At 39.6% G+C, this 14,386-nt stretch overlaps 1 protein-coding gene across 1 annotated transcript in view; it reads left to right on the top strand.

The window, feature by feature from the left end:
- LRRC1 (leucine rich repeat containing 1) overlaps positions 1-14,386 on the top strand; it is a 125,177-nt gene that overhangs the window by 91,136 nt on the left and 19,655 nt on the right. The window contains 6 exon segments of the mRNA XM_079147641.1: positions 6,171-6,227; positions 6,515-6,578; positions 6,944-7,018; positions 9,355-9,499; positions 11,631-11,749; positions 13,558-13,641. Of these exon segments, the coding sequence (XP_079003767.1) occupies positions 6,171-6,227; positions 6,515-6,578; positions 6,944-7,018; positions 9,355-9,499; positions 11,631-11,749; positions 13,558-13,641 (544 nt within the window).

Below are 14,386 nucleotides of genomic sequence, written 5' to 3'. Positions count from 1 at the left end.
AAAAAACTTGTTCATGAATATTTATAGTAGCATTATTGATCATAGCCAGAAAGGAAGCAACTCAAATTTTCATCAGTGAGTGAATAGATAAACAAAATATAGTATATGTATTCAGTAGAATATTATTTGGCCATAAAAAAGGAATGAGGTTACTGCTATGTGCTACAACATGGATGAACCTTGAAAAAACATGTTAAGTAAAAGAAACCAGACACAAAATGTCACCTATTTTCTGATTTCATTTGTACAAAAATGTTTAGTTAGAACTATAGAGATGGGAAATAGATTAGTGGTTGCTAGAGGGCAGATAGGGCAGGGAGAGGGTAAAGAATAACTTCTGATGAGTATGAACTTCTTTTTGGGGAGGTGAAAATTTTTTGCAATGAGTTAGTGGTGATATTTGTGTACCTTGTAAATAAAGTGCTAAAAACCACACAATAGTCCACTTTAAAAAGGTATATTTTATAATTTGTGAATTGTATCTCAATAAAAAAAAAAAAAAAAAATGGACCTTTCACAAAACCCAGTACTGCTGAAGGATGATGCTGTAACTGGGAAGGTGACCTAGTTTTTCTTATTGGAAATGCTTTGTCATGTAACTGTGAGTAATGAACTGAGGTCCTTTGTCCAGTTGCTTGCACTTGGCAGGTCCATGTAACCAGCCTTCAAAGTGCTCAGCTGCTACAGAGGAAGAGCAGGCCAGAGGGCATGAGCAGGAGCTGATGGAGTGGGTTGGGGTCCGGGAGCCTGTGTCCCTCTGGAGTCTGCTGCTTTGTCTTTACCTTGTGGAACTTTCTCTGGGACAGTTCTTGTTCTTTGCTGTTAAGAAAATTAATACTATTAAAAAAAATAAGTTAGACTAAATATTTCCACTGCCCGTTTAATTAAATTTTCTCCTCAAAAAATAGCATTCTTAGAGGAGTAGGAACTTAACTGGTGAACTAGCGCAGTACCCAGGATAGCTATCAGCCACTAAGTGGTTGTTATCAATAAACATTTAATTATGAAAATTTTCTGATAGAAGTAGTGCAAGTGAGTAGGCCTTAGGTTCTCCTGCAGATTGAACTAGAGCATGCAGGTCTGATTTTGTGTCTGGTGCCCTTGGGAACGGTGACCTTAATTTGAGTGGTCTTAAACTAAGTGAGCCCATGGCCCACTTAGTGTGGGACTGTGTATCTATATTATGTTAAGAGTGTGACCTAAGAGGAGAAAATCTTTTTGATACCTGTTACCATATTTAATGCTCTTTGGGGACACCTGGAAATTACTAGAAAATACAATACAAAATGATTTCCAGAGCAAGGCCACCATAAGGAAACTTGTAGCCAGATTACTAATTTTTTGTTGAAAGATCAGAAATATGAAAGTGTTAGTACCCCCATCCCCCATTAGTATTGTTTTCTCCAATCAAATATGTTGCCATAAATGTTAATAGATTTTTTTCTAATTATTTTAGTGGTTTTGCAGTGTACTGCCATTTGTTTGCCTGGTCTGTCTTAGTTTTACTTTATTTTTTAGCATTTTAATGATTTTGATCACCAAAATGGGGGCGGGGGACATTGGAATCCAAGTGGATTAAAAGGACTTTTAAAAACAGCAGAGAACAGATGTAAATTCCTTAAAGTAACCACTCATCCAGTCCCTGAAATAGAACCCTAAAAATATAGTTGGACTACATTCCAATTTACAAGAGTCTAACGTTTGTGCTGCTGTTATAACCCATGTGGAACAGTGTGCTGAGAGGCTGGGCTTTGGTCACTCTCTCCCTGAGGAGCTGGCATGGCGATACCCCTCCACTCCCTTGGCAGCGGAAGTAGTAGGAGTGGCAGGGAGGAGAGCAAATCATATTTTTATGTTAGATGATAAGGATGAATGCATTATTGCACATAAATTTGATCTATCAGAAATCAAAATCAAAGAGTAAAATATCTATTAGTAAGGAACTGGATTAAATTAAGGTATATGTAGACATCAAGATACTGTACAACTGCAAAAGCTGATATGTACAAGGTAGTAAATGACACACAGATCTGTCAGTTGGGGAAAGCAAAGTGGCAGAGGTATATAGATGCTACCTTTCTAGTGAAAAAAAAAAGAGATTATATTCATGCCTGCTTATCTTTGCACAAAAGAAAACTCTGGATGAATACATAATGAAATTTTTAAAAGGTCATTTCCCTTGAGAATGGTCTTGGTGGTAGGAAGGTGGATTGGTAGAGGATAGAGGTGGAAGGAATGCTTTTTACTGAATATGTGGATTTGAGTATAAATGTGTTTCCAATTCCAGATGTTGACTTCACCACTTAAAAGTGAGAGAAAGTAGAACATCATCCTTAGAAATGCAAACACCCAGGTGAAGTGGCTTTCCCACTTAAAATTGTGAGACCTTATGTTTCCTCTCTGTGCCTTAGTTTGCTCATCCATGAAGTTAATTATGGTAAAGCAGTTATTATAATGTCTGTCATAAGTAAATTGCCAATATCATTTTCTGTAGTAGGACTGTTAAAGACTAGTAATTCTCCAACTACGTTTTAAGTACATTTGTGAAAGCATTAGATGTGCCTGATGCTTTCTTGTGTCCCTGTAATGTTGGGTTTTAACAGAGGCAATGGACAAATGCATGTTGGGAGTGGGTCTCCTCATCTCTCTTGCCTAGTGATTAAGAGCCCGGGCTCTGAAGTGTACAGAATTAGGTTAAATTTGCCCAAACTAGGAATACTTTTCAGCAGCCCATTCTTTGTGAGGAGCTGTAAGAGATGCAGGATGCTTGAATTGAATTGAATAGGTTGCCTTGAGGAGGAGGGGCACTATGTTGAAGTCTCTACTGAAGGTACTGTATTCTGAAAGAGCAGAAAAGAAGATCCCTCAGTTTTGTGCTAGTGTCACTGCTCCCACTCTGTGTTTGTACAGACCCCGTGGGATGTCAGTGGCTGCCACCGCAGTTTGGAGAACCACATTCTAGAATGGGCTGGTAGAGTTCTGCTGTTTGGTCTTAGACTTTCCCAGGTGAACTGTTGATGAGAATGAAAGTCGTGGTGCCATTCTGGACTCGGTCAGTAGTGCTCTGCATGGAGAATGACTTCTCCAGGTTATACCCTGAGGTTTGGGCTTAAGCAGGAGGTGCGAGTCTGTACAAAGCCATTTCTTTGCTTTCTATTCTTTCTTGTCTCATGGGTCACCAATTACAGACAGTGCATGGTAAGTGAAGAAGCAGCTAGAGGAGGCAGCTCACTTTCTTTAGGGACTCTCTTTCAAGGAGGTTTTCAGTGGTGGGGCTGACTGCTATGGTCAGGAGCAGTCTTTCTGAAGACCTGACTTGGCACACATCCAAGCAAGGTACCCAACTACACTTAGGGACAAGGACTGTCAAGGAGATAAGGTTAAAAACTGACTCTATGAACTTGAAGGGAAAATATACTAATCCCTCTTTGTCATACCAGGTATGATTTTGTTTTAGGGGCCATTGAGATCCAGTAATGAAGCACCTCAGGCCAAACAAATTCATCTTCTTAGTGAGGTATAGGCCAGGATTTGAGCTTTCAGACTTAGAGTGACTTTCATCAGTGGGTCTATGGATGTAGTCTAATTATAATGCCCAAATATTTTTATTCTAAATAGTTTTAAAATAGTGGGAACATTACCTGAGGAAGACCCTTCTTAAAGTTAATTTTTAGTTTTGTAAGTTACAAAAATAGGACTTTTTTTCTGGGTGCAAATGTGTCCCTGCTACTGAGGATCCTGAGGCAGGAGAATTGCTTCAGCCCAGGAGTTTGAAACTATCTTGGGACACATAATGAGACCCTGTCTCAAAACAGATAAAAACAAACAAACAAACAAATAAAACCCATTTGTTGTCTTTGAATATAGCACCCTTCCATCTATGTTTTCCCTATTCTCCAAAAAGCAGAAGCTAAGAGTATTTGTAGCACCACTGTTTTACTTAACAGGATATGATTTTGGGGTGTTAGCATGATGAGGGTGGAATTATGCCATAGACCTGTTGGCATTTCGGTAGTATTTTTGCCTGTGTATTCATTGCTTCTAGTAACTATGGTCTTTGCCTTTTACCTTCAAGACAAATTTAAAGATAATTTTAAAATGTGTGTCATATTTTTAAAATACATAAAATGATAAAAATCCCAATGTTCTTTTATGGTTAAGGAGGGAAGACATATGCAGATACTCAGAGTTGAGAAGTTTTAAAATTTAACTGGGGGACTGGGGAGATAGCTCAGTCGGTAGAGTGCTTGTCTTGCATGCACAAGGCCCTGGGTTCGATCCCCAGCACTGAAAAAAAAAAAAAAAAAAAAGAAAAGAAGGACTTTCTTCCTTTTATCAACAGATGTCTTAGTTTGTCACAATAGGTGTGAAAGTAATGAATGTTGATAGATAAAAATGACAGTCTTATCTGTGAGTTTTAAAAATCTAAGTGTGGAAATAGCCAAGGACTTACTACCTCCCTAGTAAGACTGTTTAGGGGTTGCATGAATACTTAATACTTCAAACAAAGCTCTTCATTTTAAAACTTTGACTCTTCAAGCATTGCTTACCAACATTCTTTACAGGTTAGAGTGGCTTCTGGAAGTGGGAACTGGGTATCAGTACCTCTCAACCACCTTCCTTCCACTTCCCCCTTGTTATTTTGTTCACAAAGACAGCTGGACAAGAAAAAGTAGAACTAGGTAATGTGACTTCTCAACGAGCTACCTTTTATTTGAAAAACATTGGTCTTTGATTGCCTATTAGCAAGGATTTTGTTTTATTTAAAAAAAAATGCACTGATTGTAGGTCAGTGGTAGAGCACTTGCTTAGCATGTGTGAGGTGTACTGTGTTTGATTCTTGGCACCACATAAAAATAAATAAAAGAATTGTGCCCGTCTGCAACTAAAAATATTTTTTGAAACATACATTTTAAGGAATTTGTTTGCTCAGGCCTTAATCATGAAAACTGATAGTTTTCTAATACTAAAGAAGATGTAGAATTTACATTTCATAGTACCATTAGGATATATTTTCTGTCAAACAGGTTTTATGCTGTGTATATAGTGTTCATTTGAATCAGACTTAAATTTTCTGATGTTACAAAACCAGCTTTGTTAGAATACAGGATTTCAGCTTTTTTTGTTGGAAGTGGGGAGTGGGGGATTAAGGCAGATTAAAACGTTGGGATAATAACTGATTCCTTCTGTACGCTCAGAAATAAAATTCCTCCAAATCTGGATGTAACTATGGTGATATTAGCAAAATATGAGTTTGGGGTGGTGTTGAGTTGAGGTGCCTGTTGTGGTAAAGGACCAGTCACTCCTCTTCTGAATCAGTGTGTCTTGCAGGGCTCACATAACTTGGGTGCGTGAGGGTCTCTGGTGACGCAGCATTGCCACTGCCTGGCAGGATTTAACCCAGATATTCAGTCTGGGGAGAACATCTGTTTCATTTCATCATGCTCCTAACAGGGCTATACCCAAAGAGGCGTGGGGGGGGGGGTCTTCTGCAGAGAGCACCATTTCTAGGGTTCAGTGAGGATAAAATCAACCTTGCTATAGCTGCCACTTGTTAGGTCAGTCCTGAGTTCCAGGCACCTTGTAAGGCATTGCTCCATTATCCCTGATGTGTTTAAACAGGAGTTATTTCCCCAGTGCTGTGAGTCTGTGTTCCTAGGTGGAAAGTGTTTTCAGAAAACCCAATGCTTTAAAATAGGAATGGTCTCCTGCCCATGTTGGAAGATGAGCTCTGAGCTCCTCCTTGAGATTCAAGCTGTTACCGTTTTTTTATGTTAACAGTATCTTCAAAATACGGAAGTTTAAAGCTTGCATTTGGCTTCTGTCTTGGTCCAGGGGGTGGTTATCCTTCAATGGCGATCTTTAGTGGTTATCTTTTAGTGAATTATTTCCACATACCAAATGTGTAAGAAATTTGAGTAAGGATACCTTGTAGTCATGACACACTCCACTTGTATTGATTTTATCATCTGTTATTAACCTTTGGGAGGTAGAGATGATGTTGATTTCATGGTGGTGGTGGAGGTGGTGGCAATAGATATTTTTACCCTGGGAAGTGACACGAGACTTTTATTAAGAGTCACTACTAGTTGAGTGTGTGTGTGGCAGAGGCGGAGTAGGAAGAATCTCAGGAATGTCCCTTATAGTTTTTTTCTTGTGTTCCTTTCTAGTCTTTATAACTTGGCTTCTCTGGAACTGAGAGAGAATCTTCTGACCTATCTTCCTGAGTGAGTCTCTGGGGGAAATGGGTGGGGGGGTGTGGACTAGTTGAATTGAAGTCTATATATATATATAAAAGGACTATTTCAAAAGAAGATCCGGTGTCCTTTGGAAAGTTAGCGATGTGCCAGCCTTCTCATAATAGTCCTTCCTGTGTAGTATCTCCTACCATAAAATCCAAATGCGTGCTATTCCTGGAAACTACAAGTGAGGAATACTGCGTTGCTCAGCATGTCTCAGTCCACTATTAAGCACTTTGTTTTGTTGTGTGTGTGTGTGTGTGTTTTTTTAATAGCTCTCTCACCCAGCTGCGCAGGCTAGAGGAACTTGATTTAGGAAACAATGAAATATATAATTTGGTAAGTCTGTATCCAAGAGAGATGGAAATTTGTTTTTGTCCTTAGTTATGATCACAAAATATTTTGGGGAGGTCTAGAAGAATGCTTACAAAGCCAGAATTTCCATAGATATGGCTGGGAACACAGTTCTCAGGGGTTCAGAATTGTGATTGGGGTATAGGGAGAGTCAGGACTGGAGAGTTAGGGCCTGAGGGGAAAGACTGGGGCATTTTTAGGAGGAGGAGGGCCTGATCTTAGAGAACTGAAGACAGGCATTCTCTCCCATACCCAGTCATTATATGATGATTTAGGGTTCCCTCTCCCTAATGGAAGACTAACAATGGCATCTTTGTTACCATAACATTATCTTTGTTTGTTTGTTTTAGCCAGAATCTATTGGCGCTCTTTTACATCTAAAGGATCTCTGGTTGGATGGAAATCAACTGTCAGAATTACCTCAGGTAAGTGGGAATTTCAGTGTCTCTCCCAAAACATAGAACAGCAGTAAACCTTGTGAGTTCCCAGCTTCTGTGTGAGATTTTCTCAAGAAGGATCTCAAAAACAGAAACTTGATTGAAAAAGCACATTTGGAAAACTGTATTGAGCTTTCATCATTCCACATTGCCATAGGAAAGTTGAAAACCTCAACCCACCATTTCTAATGATGCTAAATATAGCCTTCAGTTTGTGAGGTCTGCACTTTATTTCATCCTTGCGACCAGATAACTTAATTCAAACCCAGCAGATTTATAAGTTACAGGGACCCATGATTCTGGCAGGACACATTTCTGTTACTCTTTTTGATGTGCCAAGTGCTTGGGATAAATTTGACCACATTTTGCCCTATCGTAGTTGGTATAAGCAATATTAAAAGCTTTTATTTCACTATTTTTCCAAATACCACTCGTGATCTAGCTGGCATATCATGGCATCCAGGTTTCCCTGCTGCTCTCAAGTGTGAGAACCACGTAGGACCTCACATGGGCTCCCTTTCTGAGTGGGGTCCAACAAGTAGACCCTGTTTCTGACAGAGAAACTGAGAAATCTGAAAAAGTCCTCCCCAAGCACAAAGGCCATTTCTTGTTATTTCATCTTCCCCCACTATTACTGAATTTTATTCTTTGGTGTATCTTATAGCCAGTTTTTTTTTTTTTTTTTTTTTTTTTTTTTTTACAGTCAGAATGTAGATTTCATAATGTAGATGTCTATATTTTGAGGAAGTTTGGGTGCTTCCCCACTTGGTTGTGTGAACCGGTCGTGATAGACGCTGTGCTTTGGGTGGAGAATACCAGATCAAGCAAAGAAGTTTGACACTAGAAGGAAGTCTGCATGTTAATTTTTAATTCCTGTAGTTATAGCACTGAGGTTGCTATGATGCCACTTAATGACAAATGGAACTAAGAAACTAATTATAGAGTCTATTTCTGAGATTTTGGCTACATTTTGGGAAGACAGATCAGCAACCATAGTGGGTAGGCTTGACTAATACTTAGATTTCTCTAGGAAATATATAGAAAATCCTGATGGAAAGAATGCTAGTTAACTTAGGAGTCAGAGGATAGGGGGAAAAATAACCTAAATTATCAAGAGAGTGATAAACATCAGCTGTGGGATGTGTGGCCCATGTTATAAATGGTTACTTTAAAATGCTCTTTTTCCACTATAGTATTGACTTGTGTTAAACTAGGACTGAGTATATCTTACATTCTCAATCAGAATTATTTTTTTGTCTTCACTGCTAATGGAATGAAAAGGATGCAAAGACATTATTAAAAGGAATTAATGAAGAGTAGAATAACTTCAGGGGTCTGGCCTAAAATTAGTAGAAATGTAGTCTGCTTTCCTATAGACAGGATATACAGAGGCAGGAAGGTGAGGCATATGTTAGGCAGGAAATAAACTGGAAAGAATAGGTCGACCAAATTAAATATAGATTGAGGAATTTGTACTTGGGTAGACACCAGGGAGCCACTACATGTTTTTTGAGTAGCAGGGTGTATGATTGTATGACTAGACCAGCTATGTTTTCAGGAAGGAAATTAAGATCAGTGTATAGAATGGACTTGGAAAGGAGTAGAAAATGGAATGCAAGAGGCAGAGCTATTAGTCAAAGTAAGAGGGTAAAGAGAGTAGGAATTTAATGTAAGGAAATAGGGTTGGAACGTGAAGACAGTTATGACACAGAATGGGCCTTTTAGGAATGAAAGGGAAGGTGACTCTTGAACAGCATGAACTATGCTGTTCCTAATCCTGGATAGACTGTTTTCATTAAAAGCAGTGTGCTTCTCTTCTGCTGATGTTTAAGATCTCCCTGGGCCTGTGTGTTCCAGTTTTGCTGGGGGAGCAATTGCTGTGAGGTTTGTGTTAACAAGTACTACAGGTTCTGTAGAGCTAAAGTAGATGGTTTCTTACCAGAGAAGATCCTGGGGTCACACTAAACTTTAAACTGCGTACTGGAGATTGATTCCAAACATGGAGAACTGGATTCTAGCCTCCCTCGTTTTTCCTGATTGTGTGATCTTGCAATCATTTCTTCCCTCTTAATGCCATTCTCTTCATCTCTTAAGTGATAATGATTCCTTGCTTGCCTGAGGTGGAGGTGTGGCCTCCCTCCCAGTAGTTTCTCTGTGATTCATTGGAAGGAGGTCTAGGACTTTTTCTCTGCCTTCACAGTGGGTGTATGCTACAGATACATCCTTAGGACTTTGGAACTTGATTGTGAAAAATCACTGCAACAAATTCCTTTGTACCTTGATGGATTGAAACATGAGCTTCTCTTTTCATGCCATTGATGTAGGAAATAGGAAATCTGAAGAACCTGCTATGCTTAGATGTCTCTGAAAACAGGTTGGAAAGACTTCCTGAAGAAATCAGTGGCCTGACTTCATTAACAGATTTAGTCATTTCCCAGAACTTATTGGAAACAATCCCGGATGGCATTGGTAAGTATTGAAAAGGACTAACTGCTAAGGTGTTGCCTGCTGTTTGACTGAGCATTTGGAGCTCACCATGATTCTTTTCTGGAGCTCACTTTCCAGTGCTGGAAATGTGGCTTCTTTGAGTCTCCTTGTTGCTTGTTTTTGGAGATGGAATTTTCTCTCTGTGCAAGCATTCCTGTCATTCTGGTTTGGTAGCAATTAAAAAAGTTGTTAGTATTAAGTGTTGACTCATATCTACTTTATCCACATTCTGGTTTCAATGATTTCAGTAGGGATTAGCCCAAATAATAGAAGGTGTTTAGGCATCTGAGCAGTCCCTAAGATATTTCTAATTCAGCATCCTACTATGAGAAAGTTTTTTGGAACTTATTGCATGACCCAGGGAGGTAATTTTAAAGGAGGAGTGCTATGATTGAGTTGAATATTTTCTAGTTCATTGAGAACAATCTTTAACCATTCTAGGCTATTTCCTTAAAAAAAAAAAAAAAAAAAAAAAAAAAAGGTCAGTTCAGCCTTTTCCTTTACCATAAAGGAACTCAACCCAGTGTGAGGAATGAAACAGAGAAGTTATAAACAGATGTGAACTGGTAGTTCCCTACAGCAGAGCCGCTTAGAACTTGTTAAAAAAAAAACAAAAAAAAACCCCTATATTTAACCATAGAATTGTCATAGGATTATTGTCTTTAACTTTTGCACAAAACATCAAAGGAAGTTTCTAAAAGATTTTCAATAGTTGGAGAAGCTATGTGGCGAAGGACCTCTTCCTGTCTAGTATTTGGTCAAAGTGAATGGTTAGCTGATAATAGCAACGCAGTAGGAATGCAGACAGTGCACTTTGGTCACAGATCGTTGTAAAATTGGTAGGGAGTTTGACTCTATGTAGAAATATTCACTGAAGATCATAAATGGCACCTGAAAGCAGATGTAGAAACCGGACATGACATGTCGCTTGGAATGGGAAGAAGTAGCAAGCAGGAGGAGCTGACTTTAAGCATTTGAAGGGCTGTCTGTAGAAGATTTATTACATCTTCTAGTTCAGACAGTGAAAATGAAAAGATTATGAATCTCCATTTAAGAAAGAACCTTAAAAATACAAAGGTATTTGTCATAAATTATGATTACACTCCTATCACTAAGTACTCTTATTGCTAGAAGTATTTCACAAGAGGCTGCATGACTGCTTGCCAGGGTATCTTATTGAGGACACCCCTCTGTTAGGGTGCAGTTACCATGCAGAGATCAGCCCCCATTGCCTGATAGGGAGGAAGGTGGAAGCCCTCCAGGGGCTGTGTTAGTAGGTTATTGATTATGCTAAATAAAGAGCTTAAGAATCAATTACTCCTTCCTTTCCCTGTGGCTGCACACAAGGCACAATACTCCTTTGAGCATTGTTTTCCAGCTTTGTTTGTATAGAGGCAGTTTTCTGATTTAATGGGGAAAGTATCATTATGCTAATGGCTCTCAGTAGAAAATGAAGGACCTTGGCTCTGCAGACTCAGTCCCCTAACTTGTAGTTGCAAGCCACAATCTAAATGACCCAGGTTTTCAATCTGAATGATCTAGGATTCTGAGGAAGCTGCAATTAGATGCATTCTTCTTTACTGTGGCATCGCCAGTGTGTCAAGTCTTCGTGCCCTGCTGTAGTAAAATCAGTTCTTCGTATGACTTTTCAGATTCTGCCTTGTTCTGCGTTTGTAGAAATACTTCACTGCAGGGATCTTCACTGAGTCATTTTCATTCACAGGTGATTTAATAAGTTACACTTGATTATTTTTAGTAAAGATTATTCTTGGGTTAAAAAAAGGTCCCTTCTACACAGGAACAACTCCAGCTCTTAAAGATGCATCAAGAGCCAGCTGTTTGTTCTTTAAAATTGCTGGCTTTGAAATGGTATTTTTAGGTAGTGCTTTTTAAAATTATTTGCTTCTAATTGCTGTTTTTGATGTTCTGAACATAATATATTAACTCTCAACCTTTAGTGATCTAGATGAGAGTGATACAGTTTCATAATGTGAAAAGCTGGGTGAGGATAAAGGAAGTCACTGTTTAAAACATAAAAGAATGGCAGATAGGAAATACTAAGTGGTGATTAGGAAAACAATTGTAACTAATGGTTTAAATAACCCTCTTGCAGGAAAACTAAAGAAACTGTCAATCTTGAAGGTGGATCAGAACAGAATCACACAGTTGCCTGAAGCAGTTGGGGATTGTGAAAGTCTCACGGAGTTAGTACTTACAGAAAATAGGCTCCTGGTGAGTACAGTTTGCATGTTAAGATGAAGACTTATTAGGGTAGATTCCATTTACTTACAGTTTGAATGGACTAAATGCCGATGTCCTCATGTTACAACTCAAAAAGGGATTTGCAAAGCAATGCATGACCAGATGATCAGTTTTCAGCCTGCTTAAGCAAAGAAAATGGTGTTTAGGTTCCCCTGTCAGAGATGTTGTCCTTGTAGCAGTGCTTACAATATAGGGACTGAACTGACACCACAGAAAGGCCCCCAGAGAGACAGGGAGATGAGCCACTGTCCCTGGGTATGTTGATGTCTTTGTCAGAAGATGCAGTGATTGGTGATTCTGCTGGTCTGTCCCTGGGTTCTTTGAGCAAATGGGAAGAGCAGGGGAAGAAATTGTGATTGGCAGGGAAAGGCTTGGTTGGCTCAGGGCTGGGGAATGCCTTTTCAGGGGTAGCAGACCATGGCATCTGGTGAGCTTTGCTTAAGCTTCTGCTGTTTCTACCTTAGAAAAGGAAGGTGAAGGTGGCTGCAGGTGTCTTGGCTGGGACCAGGCTTCACCTCCCTCCAGGGCAGAGGCAGTGTGCACCACCTGCTGAGGGTGGGCCAGCAGGGCTGCTGGTCTCTCTCTTCCCACCTTGTCCTGTGCCTCTCCAGTCATCCTGCTGCACTTTGTCCTCTCCTTCTCTTCTCCTTCCCTCGTCTTAGAGCCACTATTCTTTTCTTCAGTCTGTTTTCCTAGGAAAGTACTCTTCCCCCCTTTTTTAAAGGAAATTACTTTCTCTCTTCTTCATCTTCATCTTGACACTATTCTTTTTACCTATCCTTTCCTCTTTTTCCTTCTTGATTTCCTTTTCTCCTTTTTATTTATTTGTTTTTATTTATTTCTTTATTTTGGTGCTGGGGATTGAGCCCAGAATATCAGGAATGCTAAGCAAGTGGTCTACCACTGAGCTACATTCCCAAGCCTTTTAAAACAATTTTTATTTTGAGACAGAGTCCCTCCAGGCTGGCCTTGAACTTGGGATCCTCCTGCTCAGTCTTCAGAGCAGCTGGGATCACAGGCGTGTGCCACTGTATGTGGCACTTTTCTTTTTTAAGTAAAATAAGTAGTTCACTTTAGATGAAAAGAGCAGGAGAGGAATGAGGACTCAGACTTGGTGGGAGAGCCCAGTGAACTCCTTCCTCAGGTTGTTCACATAGCCATCCTTTGGCAGGTATGGAGCAAGTTACCAGATCTTTCTGCCCTAGTTAGCGGTTAAGGTTTACAAATACTGAAAACAATAACATTCACCTCCGATTTCATTAGAGTATTGAAGGCCTTCACATGGGCCAGGCCTGCTTCCCGCAGGGCTCTGCTTCCCACACCAAGCCTGCTCGCTCATCCCTGTGGAGCCTCCTTATCCCCTGGCCTCTTTGCACCCCTACTTGGGGTTCTGATTTCCTGCCCCAGCACTTCAGGACTGTCATCAAAGCCACCATCCCAGTGTGGTTCTCAAAAGTGTAGGCAGGGCAGGGATGAGTTTTAAGGGTACAAATTCTCACTTACTTGAGTTGAAGAGCATCCGTTTCTTTTTTACCAGATAATTTGCCTGTTCCTGTGTCTCTGCCTTTCATTTCATCTCTTTGAAACATATTGTCATTTCAACAAAAATTCAGAGTACCTCATTCCACTTTCCCCAAGTGATCATTACAAATATCTGATATTCAGGAAGAACTATTGCTTTTCTTGCTGGATATCCTATAAGTTCTTGCTAATATTTCTTTTTCTCTGAGCTATGTTAAAAGTGTGGTCAATTAATAATATCAATGTTATTTTAACAGACCTTACCTAAGAGCATTGGAAAACTTAAGAAGTTGAGCAACTTGAACGCAGACAGAAATAAATTAGTCTCTTTACCAAAAGAGGTATGTGCTTTTAGAGAAATAATACAATAATTTTAAAGAAATAATGATGACTCACAAAGGATTGAAAATGTCAAAGATATTTTTTAATGTTTAAAAGACTTAAGTGGTACTTTTTAGTGTGAGCATAAAGCTGAAAGGAGTGTACTATATCCAAGAATGAACACCAGTAAAGAGGGTTGGATTTTGAAAGGGAGCGAGATGGACATTTTTGGTTTGACATATAGAGAATGGTGACACCCTTGACAGAAATATGTGATTGGAATTCGGCAAGAGGAAGTGGATGACTTTGGGTTTGACTGTAAATTTTAAATTTAATATGAAATAAAACTGTTCCATAACCACTGGGATTATAAAAATGGGTCTTGATATTTCTGGGCAAAAAGTTGCACTGAACCATGTACCTGTCTGGGATGAGAGTGAATGAACTCTTCACAAAGGTGTACATGCAGAGGTAGGTGAGGGGACATCTAATGCCAGGTTTCTAGAACTTTCCACCCTCCATCCCTCCCTCATCAGTGCTCTAAGCAGAAGAGAGACAATCACCACCCATTGTGGAGAATAGCTGTGTGGAATTGGAGGCATCTGAATTCTATCTAGGGAGGTGGAAATGCAGATAATGAGGAAGGAGGACATGGTAGAGCAAACCAGGAGGTATCTGGCCTCTTTGAGGAATCCTTGCTTTTCCATTGGGAACTAGGAGAGTTTGATTGGAAAAGGGTAACACTGAGCTTGGTTTTCTATTAGC

The sequence above is a fragment of the Sciurus vulgaris genome (assembly GCF_902686455.1).
Source record: "Sciurus vulgaris genome assembly, chromosome: 7".
NCBI classification, from domain to species: domain Eukaryota; kingdom Metazoa; phylum Chordata; class Mammalia; order Rodentia; family Sciuridae; genus Sciurus; species Sciurus vulgaris.
Note: the sequence above shows the minus strand (reverse complement) of the source record. Positions and strands in the feature narration are given on the sequence as shown.